The sequence below is a fragment of the Xenopus laevis genome, chromosome 9_10L (genome assembly GCF_017654675.1).
Source record: "Xenopus laevis strain J_2021 chromosome 9_10L, Xenopus_laevis_v10.1, whole genome shotgun sequence".
NCBI lineage: Eukaryota > Metazoa > Chordata > Amphibia > Anura > Pipidae > Xenopus > Xenopus laevis.
The window spans coordinates 8,339,252-8,361,070 of record NC_054387.1 but is presented as its reverse complement, the minus strand read 5'-3'; the positions used below and the strand labels follow the sequence as shown (position 1 = coordinate 8,361,070).

The window sequence follows — 21,819 nt, the reverse complement described above, 5'->3', positions numbered from 1 at the left end:
CCCCATTCCCAGTACTATCCCCCATTCCCAGTACTATCCCCCATTCCCAGCACTATCTCCCATTCCCAGTACTATCCCCCATTCCCAGCAGTATCCCCCATTCCCAGTACTATCCCCCATTCCCAGCACTATCCCCCATTCCCAGTCCTATCCCCCATTCCCAGCACTATCCCCCATTCCCAGCACTATCCCCCATTCCCAGCACTATCCCCCATTCCCAGCACTATCTCCCATTCCCAGTACTATCCCCCATTCCCAGCAGTATCCCCCATTCCCAGTACTATCCCCCATTCCCAGTACTATCCCCCATTCCCAGTACTATCCCCCATTCCCAGCACTATCTCCCATTCCCAGTACTATCCCCCATTCCCAGCAGTATCCCCCATTCCCAGTACTATCCCCCATTCCCAGTACTATCCCCCATTCCCAGCACTATCCCCATTCCCAGTACTATCCCCCATTCCCAGCACTATCCCCCATTCCCAGCACTATCCCCCATTCCCAGTACTATCCCCCATTCCTAGTGCTGTCCTATTCTCGACACTGTCCAACATTCTCAATATTACTTTGATATCTCACTGCCAGTGGGTGAAACATTCTGTATATTACATTTGTGTAAAGAGAAGATGCAGCGTTCATAGAACCCTGTTCTGGTGTTCAAGGTTTCCTAATTTAGTCTTCCCAAATCTAATTGATAGAAAAAACAGTTCAATGTTAGGGGAAGCAGCTGCCTGACATGGAAACATCAATAATTATTAAACTTTCATGAAAATAACTGAGACCTGTCAGCACTTCTACCTGGAGGCCTCTTTATTGGATGTGCTCCTATCCCAGGGCTGCTGTATAAACCCACAGCATCACCAGTCACATGGCACAATAGTAACCGAGCATCCAATCATATGACCCCACAGCTTTAAAGGACCAGTAAGTCTAAAAAACGAAAAGGGATTTATCGCATTTAAATGTTAAGAGGCGGTTGCTGCCAAGCAGGACAGATACAAACTGAGTGATCTCTCTTGTGCTTCCTCTACTTTTATCTGTCTGTCTGTCCATGTATTTCAATCCATACTTCTATACAAACACACACAGACGCAGAATCCCATCTATTTCCCCCACTTAATTGTCGTTGCAGAAAATCAATGGCCGTCTGTACAGCAGCTCCATTCTGACTGTCAATGTTTCAGTGGTTGGAGAAGAGACGGTGGGTCAATAAATGTGGGCTGCTCATGTGTCTGTAAGCCAAGGGCCTGAGAAAGGCTCACAACCCCCTAATTTGTTTCCTAGTCGTACTGACATACAACGTGAAAGCAGAGGAAATAATCAAGACAGAGTCAATAGGCCTCAATCAGCTGGGTCCCATTCATGCCCAAGGTGTTCCGTTTCTCCTGCTGGAACCCAATAGCCTCCGTCCGGATTCTCTTTCACATTCGCTGCCATTGTCCTGCGTTTTAAATGATCGATATCCCATTTCATTCTGTGGGTAAACGTGTAAGTTGTTCAAGTCAATCAGCATGTCAGCTCCTGCAAATAATATTCAGCCAGGGGATAACTTGGCTGAGACATCATCAGTTTGCACCCATTGTGCTCCGCCGGGCATTCAGCAGCCGGTAACTGGATGTGGGGGGGGGGCTCAAATAAGGGGCACAGGTCTGGGGAGGAAATATTTGCCCTGGGTAGAGAGACAGAAATTCCCATACCTTCCAGATATTCCTGCTGAAAATGCCACCTTTTTGTAATAGTGGTGCATAAGGAGTGGCCTTTTGGTGAAAATTCCACATTTTAGTGATAGTGGTGCATAAGGAGTTGCCTTTTAGGGCAGGTCACAGGTAGACTTTTAGCCTAATGGGGCTGGACTTTTTTTCAAATTGGGGCCTCATTTTACTCAATGGAAGGTTTCCCCAAACCCCGGGATCCCTGTCCGGCCCACTTGCCTGCTCTTACTTTTGGTGAGTGGACAGATCACAAGTGGGGTTTTGGTGTGGGGTGTGCTTGGGGCATGACTATCCATGTGTAGCTCATTTCATTCACTGGGGGCCTCATTCTACTTGATGGAAGGGTCCAGGAGCTACAGAAGATCATGTCCAACCCGTCCGCACTTTCCAGGGTTGGAAATTTGTTTCAATGTTTATTTATGAGGGGTTTAATCACACCAGGGCCTGTACCTCGTAGAAGCCCAACAGACCCTCAGGCACCACAGAATCAGGTGCAAACGTCGCATCTGGAGGGTGGGGGTGACTGGACCCCGGGGCCCTGTCAGTCGTAGTCACTGGGTCCACCACCCAGAGGGCTCAGGTAGTATGGGGCCTTATGATTACTGAAGTTCAGCTATTCCCATATTAGTTCATTATATCCTTGTGCTTATTGCTGCAGGGATCATTAGTGACCAGTGTAGCCCACAGCTTGCATCTCTGCTTATTACTGATCAGCAATATAACACGCATATTTCATATTGTGTATGTAGTGATATTCGAATGTACTCTCCCAGGGGTCATGAGTAAGTATACACCCAGGGGGGACATCAGAGCAAGAGGATTGGTCATGGTACGGCCTGACATGTTGTGGGCGTGACCTCTTCCTTCCTGGTCACGAACAGGTAAAAAAAACAAAAATAAGACTCAACCTGTGCCTCTATGTTTTTGGGTCCATCAGTAGCAGCACACACGGGAATAGATAAGGATCAGGCGCATGTTGCCGGCAGGGACAGTGATTAAGAAAGAAGAGCTTGGGAGGGGGTAATAAAACCTTTGAAAGAGGCTTATTATTAGCAGCCTATAAATTACACACTGGACTTCAGATAGAAAGGAGTGAGTCACTGGTGCTGAGGAGAGAATACATGGGCCGGGCTTTGAACTCTTTGGGATCCAGCCTGGAGATTCCGACATGAGAGCAGAACATGAGCCTCAACAGAGCCCCTCTATAATATACCCCCCCCCCCAGTGTCTTAGCCTCATCAGCAGGACTTCTTTGGGCAAATGCCATAGCTAAAAAAAGCATTTTTTGGGCAACATAATGAAAGAAAATATTTTAAGCAACTTTGCGCTATACATTCATTAGCAAGATTCGATAATTTTAACGCTATTTGTTAATGTAATTGCTACTGAAAGCTGCAGCTGTTCCTTCCCTGCTCGCACGTATCGGTGAAACAACTTAGCGGCAATCAGCTCTCCTCCAGCCACGGCCAGATGGCACACCGGTCTGTGATTGCCGTCAGAGAGCAGCGGACAGGAAGTCATGTGGCCAAACATGGCGGCCAACAACCCCACTGTGTAGCTCTGAATTCCTGTACAGTTATGGCAATATAGAGTGCTTCTAGGGGGGTCTCTTTGGTGCAGTTGGAGGGAAAGCTGGGAACCTGGGCCAGGGTCTTATGGTTAATGGTGCATTTAATTCTCCTTTAAAACATTGAGAAGGGCTGACATCAATAATCATGGGTTATTAGAACACCACCTGCCTGGGCCCCACCAATTAAATAAAATGGTTTCCCAATGAAAAAAAAAAGTATTGCCCCTGATCTGCCCTAATTGCGGCAACAATTAGTTCAAGCCTCGTCCACTCCTCCGCATCCCCCCGTCCCTATACATCATTGTTCCGCCCCCTGTGTCACCCACTCCACCCCCTGTCTAGACTGTCCAACCATAACAGATGGCAACCCTAGGTCTACCCTCCTGAAGGTGGCCCTGCCTTTGAGTATTTTCACTGTCAGTCAGGAATATAGAATTGGAGCACTCAAGTCCTTCATCAACACAACCAAAGACCCTAAGGGGCTTATTTAAAGGGATTCTGTCTCGATTTGATGATGTCGTTTTTATTTCTAAATTACACTGTTAATAATTCACTTGACAATATAACATTTCATTCCTGAACAAGTGTATTTTTTTAATTGTAATATTGGTGTAAAGGTGCATCTCAGGTCATTTTGCCTGGTCATGTGCTTTCAGAAAGAGCCAGCACTTTAGGATGGAACTGCTTTCTGGCAGGCTGTTGTTTCTCCTACTCAATGTAACTGAATGTGTCTCAGTGGGACCTGGATTTTACTATTGAGTGCTGTTCTTAGATCTACCAGGCAGCTGTTATCTTGTGTTAGGGAGCTGTTATCTGGTTAACTTCCCATTGTTCTGTTGTTAGGCTGCTGGGGGGGGGGGGTGATATCACTCCAACTTGCAGTAGAGCACTAAAGAGTGACTGAAGTTTATCAGAGCACAAGTCACATAACTGGGGGCATCTGGGAAACTGACAATATGTCTAGCCCCATGTCAGATTTCAAAATTACATTAAAAAGAACAGATTTCAGTGCAGAATTCTGCTGGAGCAGCACTATTTACTGATGCGTTTTGAAAAAAACATTTTTTTCAATGACAGTATCCCTTTAATTACCTGCTAAATTGCGTCGGTGCAGTTACCCCATTTCTACCAATCAGATCATTTCTTTTATATTCCAGCTTCCGGGAGGCTGATCAAATGTATTTGCTGGTTGGATGTAATGGGTAACTTATCACAAGTTATCACCCAATTTGCCCCGTAAGCTCTTCTAATTCTCTAATACCATGAAATGCAGAAAATGTATTTTGATTTTCGGTTCCTTTCCACCTGTTTTTTTATTTATTTTTGGGGGCAGAAGCGGTAGATATGACGCAGCGCTTATCGCCGTTACATTTCTAATATTATATCAAGCAGTGAACGTTGCCCGGCGGGAGGCGTCAGCTCTAATGCCATTTATTCATTCTCTGCCTGGCCATTTATCAAACTCACAGGAGTCGGGACGGGAATGGCACTGTACCTGCTGAGCACAATCAGCCCTCCGCTTCCCCCTGAAAGATTAGAAGGTTAATAATAGATGGAAATGATGAACTGCAGAAGGTTTAATCTGCGGGTAATTGCTGGCGGCAGACACTTCGAGAAATGGAGCCGCGTATTGCTGTTCGAGTGGAAGAAGACGCTTAACCCCCTTTATCAAATCTAGCAACTATGCTGGAATTCTGGGGCATAATGTTGCATTGTGGGTAAAAACCTGTTACCTTAGTGTGTCCTCTTTTAGGTTTTCCCTGTACGTTGTGCTGCTAGACGTAGTGTATTCCGCTCACCTCTTCCCAGGAACATCCCCGGAGATAAGGGAGATTCATAAAGCATTCTCTTTCATTAGACCCAAAGTTCTATCTTAATTGCCTAATGGAGTAGGAATCCGTGTCTCTTTATAGAGGCTTTAATACGGAATCAAAGCCATTCACGTTGCAACGCAGTTATCATTAAATTTCTGCTAAGAATGAGACTGTCTGGCTCGACTGTATTACATCGACGTTAATAAGAACGGATTCCTGCCCCCCCGCCTTGTTAAGCTCCACTTGAGCCCAATGATGCCCCATCGGTTCCCCCCCCCCGTGAGGACGACATGTCTAAACAGATCATTCTGCAAATTAACTTTCCTTCATAACCAGGGTTTTTATATAGTTCTTAGTTCCATTAAAGTTGGAAACTTGGCTTTGCCTTCCTGATCCAAAGTGCAGCGAGACTCTTCCAGGGAGAGGATTAAACAGGCTCGATGCTCAGACCCACGTCGGCTGCCAAATATTTTCAGCAGAGAGGCTTCAGGGTTTAAAGGCATCGCACCGAAATCCAGTGGCATATCTAGAAGTTACCTGCCCCTTGGCATTTTATAGCCCCCTAAACATTTGGGCTAAGATATGTATAAATAGCCACAGGGTCGTACTGGGGAAAAAACCCAGTGGGCCCCGCCAGCCCAGACCCTGGTCCTGACCTCCCTCCCCTGAAAAAATAAGTAAGTATAAGGTGTACAAGGGGGATGGGAAGGGGCTGGTGGTGGGTGAGTGGACAGGTGGTGGGGCCCCTGGGGTAGCAGCACCGGTGGCCCTCGCACACCCCAGTCCGACCCTGTATAACCACTAGGGATACACAGAATCCACTATTTGGGATTCAGATGAATCCCTGAATCCTTCATGAAAGATTCGGCTGAATATTGAACCAAGTCCAAATCCTAGTTTGCATATGCAAATTAGGGTCAGGAAAGGAAAAAGTGGAAAAGTTTGGCGACAAAAAGTTAAATGATTTCCCTTCCCGGCCCTAATTTGCATATTTGGTGCATCCCTCTTTGTCAGGTCATTTGCATATGCAAATTAGGATTCGTATTCGGCTCTGCCAGACGTAAGGATTTGTAAGGATCCTGCTGGAAAAAGACATAATCTTGGCTGAATTCCAAACCGAATCCTGGATACGGTGCATCCCTAATCCCGGCTTCTCAGTCAGTGCCCACAGGACCTCTATACCTCCTGGGACCCCCAGCAGTCACAAGGGTCGCTCCCTCTTTGTCAGGTCCCTGCGTGAAAAATATGAAAAAACTACTCAGTTCAGAATGTTTTTTCATCAGAATTCTAACAAAAATGCTCCTGCTGAAAACTGGCACATGCCACACAGTTCAGGCTCAACAGTTGCTGGTGATGCCAACCCTGATCCAAAGTGGTTCCCGTGAATTTTGGCTTAGCCTGCTCTACCCCTGTTCCACAGATAAAAAAGCGAAAAAGGACCGCACCTGCTCACCGCTCTCCCCTCAGGTCAGGTGCTCAGTCAGACAGTGTCCCCACTGTAAACACGACAGAGAATCGAAAGGCAGACGGCACTTCTGAAAATGGGGTTTATTGGAGTTCCTGCTGGAAGAACCTAACGCGTTTCGGGAGTTATCCCTTAGTCATAGGTTCACCCAGTGTCAGACTGAGGGGTCTGGGGTCCACCAGGGCTGCTGCTTCAGGGGCCCCCACACCTCCCAGGGACCCCCACCATAACCACAACCCCCTTGCCCCAACAGCAACACCCTTCCGCCCAACCCGTGCATACCTTCCTCTGCAATCGGGCTTGGGTGGGAGGTCAGGTGCACAAGGCTTCAGACGGGGTCCAAGAGAGCTGTAGCCTAACGGATTTTTTCCAGTCCAACCCTGGCTCCACCTCGGCAACATCTCCTCCCTATCCCAACACCAGACCCTTGCCAACAACATAGCAGAGGAGGGAGGGTATCCCTCTCTTAATGTTTTATATTGCACTAAAATAGAGGCTAAAATAATCTGCTAGTTGTTAAAGTCACCGACCCTAGCAACAGGCCGTGGTTTGAATGACAGACTGAACAGTAAAGAGCAGACGTTCTGAATACAAAAATATTATTAAAAATAGACTAACTAAAGTACTTCCCCTTTGCCAAAAAAGCAGAGAATGCAACATCATAGCATAAACCGAGAGTCTGGTACTTTTCATTATTTGTTTTCCATAAAAAATGAACAGAAGTGAAGTTAATTATGAAGAATATTTATGTTACGGGGGGATAATGAAGGGAAATGTCATTCTAAACAACTTTCCAATATATTCCATTACACATGCATTAAACATCTTCAGTAACATTAATTGTAACAAAGTATTTGTCAGTTCCCTTTCTTTGTACTGTATTGAAAAGTTGCTCAGAATTGCTGCAAAATATTTGTGTGTGGAGTTCCCCTTTAACATATAAAGCAGCAAGAATGCTTAAAAGCACCTGATTGTGGGAAATGGCACAGGGGAACATTGTGCAGGTGGGAGGAATGTTTTTTACCTGAACATTTTTGTTGATTACACTAGAGAATTGCCGCGAATGCAAATGATCCGACTGCTTCTTGGAGAAGAGAACAAGATGTACTTTTGTAACACGGCTCGGATGTGTTTCTCTGGCTTGTCCTAATGTCATATTTCCTGGGCAGACACAGATACGGTTTCATCACTTCTGCAGTTGGAGAAGGGGGGTCCAGAATAATATTTGATGGATACACCACGTCTAAGAAACTCTTCAGAAGAAGAACCATATAAAGTCATTGGTACTTTGGTTTTGAGCATTAAGGCATGAAGAACTATATTTGGCAAGAGCACTTGATTGAGAGTTGGTTAACTAAAAAGTCTGAATTGCTGATATTATTAGCAGTTGTGCCATGCATTGGATGACTAGGGTGTTCATATATTGCCTATCACTAACCTAGCAGGTTATGAGTAAAAGTAAAGAGGGAGTATTTCTGGTTCTAAAAGATGGCTTCATATTGAAGGATAACCATTCACACGATGAGTATATTAGTTGCGAGCAAGTGTAGATCAACCAATAGCCAATCCAAGCCATGGTAACATCAAAGAGCACAACCAACATTACATTCATTTGTCATTTGACTGCTGTTACCATCTTGCCCTACTTTGTTCATCAGGCCCTAGTATTGCCATATTTTCCTAATGTGGTGGTTTTGGTATGCTGTGGGTATGTTGTCCTATTAACACCATCTTAACCTCTTGACAGCACCTTTTCCTACCATGTTGCCATACTGTTAACATCTTGTTCTACTGTCACTACTTTGTCTTACTGTTTCCATGTTGCCCAACTCTTACCCCATGCTCTACTGGTTCTATGTTGCTCTACTGCTAACATCTTGTTTTACTGTCACCACCTTTTCCTACTGTTGCCATGTTGCCTTACTCTTACCACCCTGTCCTACTGTTTCCAAGTTGACCTACTTTTAACATCTTGTTCTAATATCACCACCTGACTATCCTACTGCTTCCATGTTACCCAACTCTCACCCTGTGTACTACTGGTTCCATGTTGCCTTACTGCTAACATCTTGCCCTGCTTTTTCCTTGTTGCGCTTCTCTTAACATCTTGTTCTACTGTCATCACTATGTCCTACTGTTTCCATGTTGCCCAACTCTCACCCCATGTTCTACTGGTTCCATGTTGCCTTACTGCTAACATCTTGTCCTACTGTTTCCCTGTTGCACTTCTCTTAACATCTTGTTCTACTGTCATCAACTTGTCCTATTGTTTCCATGTGGCCCTACTCTCACCACCCTGTCCTACTGTTTCCAAGTTGACCTACTTTTAACATCTTGTTCTGCTATCACCACCTTGTCCTACTGCTTCCATGTTTCCCAACTCTCACCCCGTGTTCTACTGGTTCCATGTTGCTTTACTGCTAACATCTTGTCCTACTGTTTCCCTGTTGCGCTTCTCTTAACATCTTGTTCTACTGTCATCACCTTGTCCTACTCTCACCACCCTGTCCTACTGTTTCCAAGTTGCCCAACTCTAACCCCGTGTTCTACTGGTTACATGTTGCCCTAATATCTTGTTTCCCTGTTGTTCTACTCCCACCCTATGTCCTACTGTTTCCATGTTGTTCAACTCTCACTCTATGTGCCACTGTTTCCATGTTACCTGACTGTACCTAAACTGTGTAACTCAGAACGAAATGTCACTGAAATATATGAAGAGCAAAGCCTAGTGTTTACAATATCGGCCTCTATTGCGTCTTCCAGGAGGTTTGCCCTTTAGTCCATCAATATTTTGACGTAACGTAGCACTCCCTCAGATTTCCCCTGAGTCTGCTGTCGCACCACGTCACAATCTGACCCCTTTCTTCTGCCGATTTCCATCCTCTGAAATAGGCTCTCGTCTTTTCTACTTTCTTTTAATTAATGTGCAGAGAAGTTTGTAAAGCATCTCAGCCATTCTCCCGGGTGATTGATACATGGAAACTCGCATAAATGTTCCTCGCTAATCAATTGCACTCCCTAGTCTTAAATCCTGCAAGGTGTTATTACATTTTAGCCGTAAATCTCTCTGCTAGGCTGTGAAATATGGGCGCAAAGTACACAGTATTATATCAGATATCATGTTTACATGAGCAATCAATTATGGGCACAAACTTCTAATTTAAAGTAAAAATATGACCTGTTTATAAGGGAGCTTATTGTCAGGGCTCGGCAGAAGATTAAAGGGGTTGTTCATCTTTTAGTATAATGTAGAGAAGGATAACAATTTGCAATTGGTTTTATTTTCATATCTATTACATGCCACTAGTATATGAAGCAAGGCAAAAAAAAAAGAATTAGGCAACAAAAGACCCCATTTACAAGGACCCCAAAAGTGCTCTAGCACTTGCACCTGGGGTCATAGCAAATGAGGTCATTTAAATAAATTAGCTGCCGATATCCGGCAGTCGTTTAATATTATGCCGTCTAATGAGGGAAGGGACAGGCTTTGTAAGAAGCAGCTGCTCATTAGACAGTATTCAGCCCATTTTCTCTAGATTGTTTATAATAAAATGAAGCTAATTGCACTTACTAAGAAGTATTCTAAAACTATAAATAAAAATGTCCTTAATGCGGAGGGGAGTATTGCTGGCCATTAACTCCTAAATGAGGGGGGTCTACATTGCTATTAGACCTGCTATCTGGTTGCCAGGCTGAATGAAAGTAGCAACAGAGGATATGCCTGTATTTTAGAAAGGAATGATTGGAAAGGGTACGTGGGAAAAAGGCAGTTTAAAGGAGATGTAAAGGCAAAATAATAAAACCCCATTTTTAGTTTCTTTAATAAAAAATAATCCTATCTCCAATAAACTTTAACTAAAAAATGTGCACAGTTTTTATAAGAACTCTGACTGTATGCAGTGAAATTCTCCCTTCATTTACATAGGAATTGTCAGACGGTCCCTAACTGCTCTGCAGGGAAACAATCATACTTATGTACAGCAGGGGGAGCCCCCGCCTTACTTCCCAGCCATGCAGAACTCAAGCAGCTTTGTTTGTTTCCCTGTAGAGCAGTCGGCGACTCTATGTAGAGGTTTTTATTGGATTTTATTTTGCCTTTACATCCCCTTTACTGTTTCCAACTCCAGCTGCAGGGACAAAGATCATGGAGCCAGATTTAAACAGATAAACTGGGATTCTATTTGGAGGATTATTTTGCTGCAGCCACTGGTTCTGCAGAGTTGGAGAAAGTTTGTATTAAACAATACAAAAACTATAAAATCCACATTAGATTACATGACAACACAGGACCCAGTGCAGTCTGTATATTCTGATTATTAATCAGTCTTGCTGTATCGGCTTCTGGCAGATATTATTTGACTTGTGCTGTTTTGATCATTTATGACGATCTATAAGCAGCCCAGGCCACACTGAGCATGTGCACAGTCTTGGTCTTGCAAAGATGTATAACAAAGTTACAAGATAGTGACCCCCTGTGGCCAACTTTGAAAGCATAAATCATTGGTTTGATTAGGCTTGTGGTGAAGTAAATTCATGTTTATGTTTAGTATACAAAATACAGCATTTCTAGCCTTATTCTATTTTAGACTTAGACTTAAGGTTAACTTCCCCTTTACAACAATGCATTAAAAGTCGTACACACGCTTAGCACAGCAGCAGCCGCTTCCTGGGCCTTTGCATGGGAGCTTAAGGGTTGATACGAAGTCACAGAATAAAGTTGTGCCCGTGGCTGAGGACACGGCTGCTCAATATACACCGCCATAATCCACTGCCTTCTGTAGGATGATTTAAGGTCTCTGAGCTGAAGGGAGTTTAAATTTTCTGCAGAGCGGAGAGGCTGATTCATGGCGCCTTGTAAAAACAGAGCTGGAGTAGGTTTTCTGGGGAGAAAGCGGAAAATAACTAGGGACAGAGAGGGCCATTAACCCCCAACGGCAAACAGCAAGGCTCTGTAGTAAGTTTGTGTGTATAGTAAGGCAAAATGGTGTCAGTGCAAGTGACTGTAAATGTATCGGTGCCCGTGGTGTAACTATGCCAGAGCGGACCCTAGAAACCACAGGGCAGATTAACTAAAGGGCGAATTGTTGGCATCGACCGCTTCACACACATCGATACACTTTGCCAGACGAAAATTTGCTCAGACTACGCTAATTTCACTTAAATGCGGTGTTCCGTTGTGGGCGCTGAACGCTGGCGACTTTTTACTAGCGCTACTTCGGCAATGCGAGCATTTGATAGTGATAGTGAAGATGCGCTAGCGTTCATTTCTTGCGCTCAGGTCAATTTGCATAGGGCGGGAAATTTAAAGTTGTACGGACGTCTTTATGTTAAATGTTGGTGCATATCCAAATTCCACTTTTAAAAACACATGTCCAGGGAACCTTAATAAAGACAAGAGAGTTAATATAATTCCCTACACATGAGCCCACTGTAAAATGAATGTTCCATATGTTTTGGGGGGAAACCGGTTACCCAAAAAAAGTTCAATTTAGGACTTTTGCAGGCAATCGGGCTGAAAAAAGGAAAAGTCGCCAGCGTTTTTTGGACTTTGATGCATTTTCGGCTCACAGAATATAATGTAAGTGACAGAAGATTGAGGAAGTTCTAACTCTTATTAAATAGGTAACGTTCAGTAAAATCCGCGAATTTGCAGAGTAACGTCCATTTACCAGAGCGCAAAGTGCCAGTGCGAATGACCAATAGCGCTAGTCTTTTTCTCTACTGAATTGGCGCCTGCGCCCGCTAGTAAATTGTTGATGTCCCTGCGGGTGGCAACAATGGCAAAAAGTCGCTAGCGTTAGCCACTTCGCCCTTTAGTAAATCTGTCCCCAAGGGAGAGGAGGACCCAGTAGGGACCCAACACCCTCCTCCTGCCCCCTCCCTCCCTCCTACCTACACCTGTACCAAGTGATGCAGCTACAGATGGGCTCTTGTGACTTATATGTTTTTTCTTGGGGTCCTAAGAATATCACTGGTTTTGATTATATAAAGGTCAGATGGAGGTAAGGGCAGAGAAATGAGATGTAAATGTAAAGTATGGAAACATGGAGTCAGAGGAAGGTAATATAACTGTGGGGCAGTGTGTATAGTAAGGCAAGATGGGGCTATCACTATGGAATAGTGAATATGATCCAGGTGTTGGACATTTTACCCACAATGCTTGGGACCTGGGGTTTTCTAGATAACAGATCTTTACGTAATTTGGATCTTCATACCAGGGTTGACACCATTCCTCGGGCAAGGGCTATGACATGGCAATTGGACAATCACAATTTGGAAAACTGGGCAGGCAGTTTTATACCAGACAGCCCTTTAAAAAACCAGGCTGGTGGCAACCCTATTGATACCTTAGGTCTACTAGAAAATCATGTAAACATTAATTAAACCCAATAGGCTGGTTTTACTTCCAATAAAGATTAATTATATCTTAGTTGGGATCAAGTACAAGCGACTGTTTTATTATTACACAGAAAAAGGAAATCATTTTTAAACATTTGGTTTATTTGGATAAACTGGAGTCTACAGGAGCCAGCCTTCCCATAATTCGGAGCTTTCCGGATTACAGATCCTATACCTGTACAATCCTTAGCTTGTACCTTCAAACTTGTCGTCGGTTTAGACGCAGACCGGACAATCAGTGCCCAAATTCTTTATTTTACGTGGATGAAGTTTCGGCAGATTCCATAATATGTATAAATGGTATGGTGCAGGGTTAATATGAGAGGTGCACTCAATGTGGCTCCTGTATTATTTAAAGGGTCACTTCAGAGCAGAATCAGCCTACACTGCACCTCTGGGAATAAAATAGCAGTTATGTAAGATAAAGATGCCCGTTTTTTTTAATTAAAGTAACCTATGCTCTGTCCTACAAGCCTCCCCAAAAAAACCGTAATGCTTATAGTAAGAGCACATCATAAATCACTGATACTGTAATTATGAAGGTCTGTAAATAGAACTGCTAAATAAAGTCCATGCCCCTCCTAATCATTAGAATCATTTGTACGTAGTAAAATCAATGATTAAAATACCCATTTTTGCTCTGAGAAAAAAAAACATTGCTTCCCCTTTAAAGTGACAGCAAAGGCCGTTTTCCTTTGGGAACAGGAGAACGTGAAATGACACAGTAAAAATGCCGCAGCAAATCTGATGGAATGTTTGTGCGCTTAGCACTAAAAGGAAGGCGGTTAACGCCCTCTGGGGTCAAGAACGTAATTAAAGCGCAGGCAACACACAGCTTAAGGTTTATGTCCCCTTTAAGTAGGGATTTTGTGATCCTGCACTAAATATTTTCAGGGTGATGGAGCCCTGCGCCGGAACTCATGCATTATACATCATTCCTTTTCATTTGCAGGTGTTGTGTATTAATCCATTCCATATAGAGGCAATTGTACCCTGTAATTTCCTATGCCAAGAGCAGAACATTTTCTTTCCATAGTGTGAACCCGATACAACCGCGCACCCCGTCTGCCCTGGTCCACAGGTGGAGGGGGTCTCAAAGCAAACAGATATATCATATCCTTTTTTGTGCATCTAGAGCACCAACGCACTCTCCTAAACCACCAAAAATGAAGCCAAATTTTGCTATCTTCCCAATTTTGGATTATTATCCTGAACTACAGCCTCTGCCCTGGAGGTCCTGCATGATCTACATAAGGGAGTCATCAATAGAACCAAGGAGTGATGTTCTCAAGTTCTTGAGTCAAGCTAACGGCACTCCATATGTCACCAAACTTCTGCTCCTGCTGGGAGTTGTAGTCTAAGAACTTCAGACTGGCATGATTCTAGAAGTCATAGCCTAGACGTATCTGAAGACTTTTGGAAGGCAGATCGTCATCCTAAAGCCAAGGTGCCATTGACTCCCAGCATGCTCCAACTGAAATTCATATTCCCACCCAGGGAAACAGATGGATTAGGCCGAGTCCCAGTAGGGGCACTAACAAAAAATGACAATTATTCAAGAAAATGTGTAGCATTTGACCATCTACATGTTCTGGAACAGTAAAGAATTAATGGAGGATAGCCTTATGTTGAAACAGTGCCTTGGGTTGGGGTCAAATAACTAACTTAGATGACCTGATGCCCCAAGGTGTACCAACAAATGAGGTTGGCAACATTGATGATATCCAAGGCTAAGCAGCCGCACCATCATAAATCACCCCTTCAAAACAACGCACACTTTCCTCTATATCTGAGCAGGCTTTTCAGGGACACCATTCATCACCGGCTGAATTAGTCTAATTTATGGAAATCCCCGTATATGGCTCATCACGACTGACTCGGGGATCTATGATCCTATTTTGCTCCCTCTGTATGTTCTGCAGAGAAAAGTAGAACCTGAACACTGTTTATAGATAAGAAGTGCAATCCTTAAAAAGTCAGACGAGTATGGAATTAATGTTGGACGTTCTCCAGAGGCTCATAACATTTCCGAAACACGGGCTGTTTACAGACACGCCAACCGGCTGTGTTTATACCACATGCATCTGTGGAACAGTACATGTTTGGTTGGAATGTCTTACACTCAAATTAAATTGCAAACATCTAGGTCCCCCACCCTCAGACCGGCCAATCAATGCTTCACACTCAGTTAACACTTGTCCTGTGTCAAAGGGTAGAATTGGGGAGACGTTCGGTGAGTGCACTATGGTCTTAGCCAATGATTATGCTCGTGGCACATATTGATTGGTGGCCACGAGAAATTGGTACCATGACTTTAATAAATAGCCACACTCAGACTTAATAATGGTGTCAATCTAGCTACTCAGTACATAAATGAAGTAAATAAAGTGTTAATCGGCTGGGGAGCATGCCAACAGGACCATCGGTGATTACACTGCTGAATGGTTCAACGCTATAGATGGCACTGCCAAGTTTTGCCATGCAATATACTGATCACTGGTTTGATAGGCAGCACTGATTTATAGATAGCTATGGCCATCAGAACCTTAGTTACCTAAACAACATTGCAGTGACATTACCCAGTGAGCGTCTCTGTTGACATCTGCTCATGGGAAGACCTTGTTGGGCTGAAGGTATATCCCCATCTTAAGCACTTCCTTAAGGGTGGCATTGTATGGAGGCCCAGTGTCCAGTTTGGGGGAAAGCTTTTTTTGTAAATCAACACAGTCTAACCTACAGTGCTCCAGCTGTTGGAAGACAACCCAGCTCACATCATGAGCCTGTGTACTGGGAGTTATAGTTCAACAACAGCTTGAGGGCCACAGCTTGAATGAGTGTACTGAAAACACCTGTTCTCGCTTCATTCCCAGGGTTTATTTTTCCCAAGGCACAGGTGACAACAATGCAACAGACATGTCGCCTGCAAACCCCAGACTTGCAGATAATGGTTATTTTTAAAGGGTAAATAAAGCTGATGACAAGACAGGTTATTAGGTTTTTAGGGTCATGGAGCTGCCACAAGCCACAGACAGGACCCTCCAAACTACCCCTATATTGGATCAATGCAGCCCATGATCTGTATTTTAAGATTGCAGTGAACTAAGTCTTGGACTTGGGGAGGATATGGCATGTAAACCGGGGGTGGTTTGGGAACAGTCTTTAAATGGGCTGCTGGTTGTAGGACATGGCCAGTTGCAGGATGTCCGGGACCCCAATATGAAGCAGCTTGAACTTCAGCTACCAGGACCCACCATAGTGGCTGAAAGTTATAGTTATAGGGCCAAAGACTGAAGATCTCTAATGTATATACACCCTTCTCATGGGGGCACTTCTGGTACTGGTAGAGTTGCCACCTAGCCGGTATTTTACTGGCCTGGCCGGTAGAATGGGTGAACCCAATGTTATTAATAGGGAAAAAAGATAAATATATAGGAAGGTCAGTGATCCCAATGTTATTAATAGGGAATAAAGATAAATATATAGGAAGGTCAGTGATCCCAATGTTATTAATAGGGAAAAAAGATAAATATATAGGAAGGTCAGTGATCCCAATGTTATTAATAGGGAATAAAGATAAATATATAGGAAGGTTGGCAACCCTAGGTACTGGTGACTAATACCCTCTAAAACCAGCCCTGGACATGGCACAGCAGCCTTTAGCCACTAGACAGATTTACATAACCCCCAGGCTCTGCTTGCCCTTTATCATTAATCATTAGTAGGACTTACAAGCACCCAACTGTTTATGTGAGATACACAAAATAGACCAGCACTGTACCTTGGCTGCTACCGATGAGTTTGGTTTCTCCAACAAATCCCACAGTTTTTTCCTCTTGTCGGCACAACAGGTGTTATCAAACTCGTCCCCTTCTCGCTCCCGTAGGGTCTCCGCTTCTCGCTTGAGCTCCTCGTTCATCTGTTCCTTCTTCTGGTGGTATCTAGCCTGGCAGCACGACTCCAGATAGATCTCGTCGATGCCCCAATAGTCCAGCTCTTGGCTGAAGGACAGGGCGCACATCTCCTCCATCATGTGCAATTTCCCCGTACGGTAGAAGTTCAAGATGGACGTAAAGGCGCCGGGGTGTCTGTCGAAAAAATACTCGTTCTCCTCCAGGTTGTAGTCGTCGCATATTTCCATGAGGCATTCATTAGTGTTGCAGTCTCTAAGTTTCCCAAGCCGGGTTCTCGGTAACCTATCCAGGGTCCTCCATAAAACTTCATGTGCCAACCCCCCAACGTTTAACTTCACCCTCCTAGAGCAAGCCTTGCTCCTGATAATATCCATGGGATCCGGAGGCAACGAGGTAGTCGATCGAGATCCATGCTTATTCATCCACCCGGGCATAGCTGTGAGCGGAATGAACCTCTCTCTTAAAATCTAAGGAACGGCTTCTACCTTGGGGAGGGTAGTAGGGGGTGGGGGGGGAAAAAAAAATCAAAAGTCACATGGAGGTGCCAACTTATTCCATTTCACCTCCATTCCGAGAGCATCAGGGAAGCGGCAGACCGGTGGGACATTTTCTCCGTGGAATCCTGATGACCTACAAAATAAGCAAGAGCATCCTTCACAATGTGTCAGGTGGTTTATCCATTAATCAGAGAACAAATAGCTCCTGTAATCTGCTCAAGCACTAACATGACAAGCCGGGGGAGCTTTGCCGAGTAGCCTGACTCAATAGAAACACCCAGGGCGCTGTCCACTCTTCTGGTGCTGGAACTGGAGCTCCTCGCTGCCTTGCTTTACCCCCCACAACCTCAGCTCTCCATCCCAAGGTGCTCTATGTTTTATTTAGTGATTACATAAGATGGGAGGGTTACAAAGCTACAACAAGAAGCTCATGTGTGAACGACACAGAGCGAGAGAGTTTAATTATATATCGCAGAGCACCCATATATAATTAACTTTATATGTTGTGATGTGTCAGCTTTGGCACGGGGCTCTACTGCAGCTCCTAACGGTTCCTTTCCATTGTCTAATACGTCTATTTATCTCATTTTAAATAAGCCTCATTAGGGGCAAGTTAAAAGTGACGCGATAGAGTTAAAAATAAAGATTAAACACATCCATTTGCCATAATAAGCAGCCCTTTCGTTCTCCAGCCTGAGCCGGCAGTATGTTTTTTCATGAGGCTGTGTTTACATCTTATATTTCTCCCGAGGATCTGCCTCTCTATAGCAGGATTCCATAACAATACAAGCAGCCCCCTTATAAATAGGCGCTGTGTCTTTAAACGTAAGAAGCAGCAGCAACAGCAGCCTGGCTTGTGTTGTGATTGTGGCTAATGTCACACACACACACACACACACACTGGCTCTCCAAGGAGGGCTAGCCATTTGCAGGGCAGTGTGCAGATCTATGGATGCAGCTCTATGCGTTGCAGTGGGAGAATACAGTGAATAGCATGTACAGGGCTTACAATAAATAGCATGTACAGAGCTTATGATAAATAGCATGTACAGAGCATACAATAAATAGCATGTACAGAGCATACAATAAATAGCATGTACAGAGCATACAATAAATAGCATGTACAGAGCATACAATAAATAGCATGTACAGAGCATACAATAAATAGCATGTACAGAACATACAATAAATAGCATGTACAGAGCATTCAATAAATAGCATACCTCCTTCCCAGCCTTCAGAGTAGTATCCCAGTTTGTTTGCATGCAGAGAAACCTCTCCTTCCCCAACAGGCAGAACCCCCGGATCCTTCTTGGATCTTCCTTTTCAGAACCAGCCCCAGGGGCTCCTCTTTCTATCCCTGGACCATGCAGAGAAAAGCAGGTGGATACAGATAACGGATGATCTTTCCTGGGTTTTTTTTTTTTCCTGCAGGCTCCTGATGGAGATCAACAAGTCTGGTCTGAACCTGATGCTTTATGTTTTTTTTTCTTTCTTTCCTCCCCTCTGCAATCCTTCCCAGAGTTGTATATATGGAGAGGGAATTTGAAGTTAGAATTAGAGGAGAAGGAGAGAGCTCCCCCTGCTGGTAGTAGCTGGAAACCGCAGAGCTACTTAACCCTTTCCTTAGAGAGGAAGATTCATTTTAGGATATTGTATAGTGTTTGGCAGCAACTGGAAATCCAGGATGCTTTTGTTTGTATTGTATGGTCATAAATAAGTCATTTGGTGCAAGATCCGCACTTCTACTTTCTGCTTAGGGATTCATGTATACAAACGGAGGGGATGGGAACGGGTAATATGTTTTTTTTAAGAGGATTAGAAGAAATGGTTTTTATCAGGAAATCAATATTCTAAGCACATTAGTTAAACTGGGGGATTTTATAGTTAAGACGCCACTAAACACGGATGAAACAGCTCCTGTTCTCTTTTTGCAATGGACAAGCAACGTTGCAATATGCACCCTATTTATCATACTTTGTATTGCGCTTATTTGCAAGCAGCTCGTCATGTTTCCAGAATTCAGTGCAAATAGTTCTACCTCTCTCTTGGTCACCCTGCTATAGTTCCAGGGGTACCCAGGGTACAAATAAACACTCACCCCAAATCTCCCCCTAACTAACCTTCACGCTGGGGCCCCTTAGCTCATAACAAGGTTACAGATATATAGAAACATTGGGGTAACAGTCACCCTGCTATAGTTCCAGGGGTACCCAGGGTACAAATAAACACTCACCCCAAATCTCCCCCTAACTGACCTTCACGCTGGGGCCCCTTAGCTCATAACAAGGTTACAGATATATAGAAACATTGGGGTAACAGACACCCTGCTATAGTTCCAGGGGTACCCATGATACAAATAGCACTCACCCCAAATCTTCCGCTAACTGTTTTAGGCCCCCTACAGGTTGACAGTCAGAGATGCACATGATTGCCTTGGCCCATCACTGCACATCATTTCTCTGTATGAGGGTGGGGATTTATCTTGTGTACTGCCTGAGGGTGGTGCAGAACTGTAACACACAGGAAGCATCTATCTATCATATTATCTATCATATTATCTATCTATCTATCTATCTATATCTATCTATGTATCTATCTATCATCTATCTCTATCTATCTATCTATCTATCTATCTATCTATCTATCTATCTATCTATCTATCAATCTATCTATCTATCTATCTATCTATCTATCTATCTATCTATCTATCTATCTATCTATCTATCTATCTATCATCTATCTATCTATCTATCTATCTATCTATCTATCTATCTATCTATCTATCTATCATCTATCTATCTATCTATCTATCTATCTATCTATCTATCTATCTATCTATTATCTATCTATCTATCTATCTATCTATCATCTATCTCTATCATCTCCATATCAGTATATGAAAAGAAAATTGTGAACTTGGTATTTAATATTCTGCATTTGTCTTTGACCCATCAATACTGGTGGGCAGTCAGGAGCAGCAGCAGCAGGTGTTGTTGTGGGGCAGAGAGCATGAGAGTTTTACAAGCCCAGACTAATATACTCAGCAATGCACCAAACCATCTTGTTTATTCCTTTACATACCTGTGGCTCTGAGCTAATTCATACCCCAGATAGTAACTTATAATGGTCTAAACACAAAAACAAAATAAAAATTGCAAATTAATACTTTTTTTTCATTAACAGGAGTATTTTTCTCCCCCGAGTCACCAACTGCATGCTCATAAAGCGTTATAGAACAGTGCCACATAAGCACTTTGTGTGCAGTAAATATGTCTGGCCCAAGGCGTCGGCAGCCTCCCCTCGCTGTGTAAACACAGTATGGCCGAATTTATTGTCACTCCCTAAATAAATATGTCAATTGTGCCCCTGCTGTAATCTCCACCATCCATATGTTCTCCTGCTTTCAGCCTCTGAAATGAAGAGGATTAATCTGCTAATGTTTAATTACCCACAACTATGTCAAATGAGTTTAGACTCTGGGAGGGATAGGGGTTCGCTTCCCCTTTCATCCTGAGTTTGGGCTAAATTATAAGAAAATGGTTAAACAATACATAAATAGAGGCTGCCTATTCCAGAATCAGTATAGATTCTGGAATAGGCAGAATCCTCTGGAGCACCCCTATAATGCCCGTCTTTCATAGTGCACAAGCTGCTGAATACCATGGGACCAAAGGTGCTAAGGGCACGTGCTAATTGCAGGTGATAAATACAGTGCTAACAGTGCTGCACTTTGCTCATTTTGTTTTCATCCGGAGCAGGGCACAGAGTACGTGAGCAGTACTGAAAGCAATAGGAATTGAGGCCCTAAAGTTTTAGGATATGAGCATACTCAGTGGGGGTAAAATAAACATAATAATCCGCACTGATATTTTGCATATTTACCTTGACAAATAAGCCCAGCAGTTTATGTTTCACAAGAGCCCGTAACAGTAAAATAACCCCGCAAAATTAAAAATGGGAAAATACAGGAGCTCAAGAATTCAATATGGGTAAATATTTGCAGAGATGTCCCTCTGTGGTCATGAACGATGGATTAGGCTCGTGTTATCTAATCTCTCTGACTCTTCTTCGGGCGACTGATCTCCCTGAACTGCCATCCCGCCTGCTAGAATGTAAATCGCCGGCTATGTTTTCCGAAGTCGCCCAATGTTGCCTCACGAGGAAACTTCAGAGACTTCGGAAACCAAAGTGCTCCGAGTACCCTCCCGCCGGTGATTTTCATTCTAGCTGGCGGATAGGCAGTTTGGGGAGACTAGTCGCCCGAAGAAGAGGAAATTTGTCTCCAGGCGACTAATCAACCCAAATCGCAGCACGTGTCTCTGCCTTTAGTATGAGAATGGAAACAAGAGTTTTAGGATGATCAAATTCTATGTATTTCCCATGTTTGCAAATTGCTGGATAAAAGATGGATTTCTAGGGGTTAGATCGTCTCTTTCTGTCCTTATTTA

General features: G+C 43.7%; 1 protein-coding gene across 2 annotated transcripts in view; it reads right to left on the bottom strand.

Annotated features, from left to right (window-relative positions):
• Positions 1-18,884, bottom strand: part of LOC108700878 (potassium voltage-gated channel subfamily B member 1-like) — a 104,685-nt gene extending 85,801 nt beyond the window's left edge. Inside the window, exons 1-2 of one of the 2 annotated variants that reach the window (XM_041575816.1) lie at positions 18,592-18,884; positions 16,739-17,501 (exon numbers count right to left, since the gene is read on the bottom strand). In XM_041575816.1, coding sequence (XP_041431750.1) covers positions 16,739-17,305 — 567 coding nt within the window. In that variant the 5' untranslated portion in view covers positions 17,306-17,501; positions 18,592-18,884. Of the gene's footprint in view, positions 1-16,738; positions 17,728-18,591 lie in introns of those variants that run through there. The other variant, XM_041575817.1, reaches the window with a different exon arrangement.
• Positions 18,885-21,819: the final 2,935 nt, after the last annotated feature.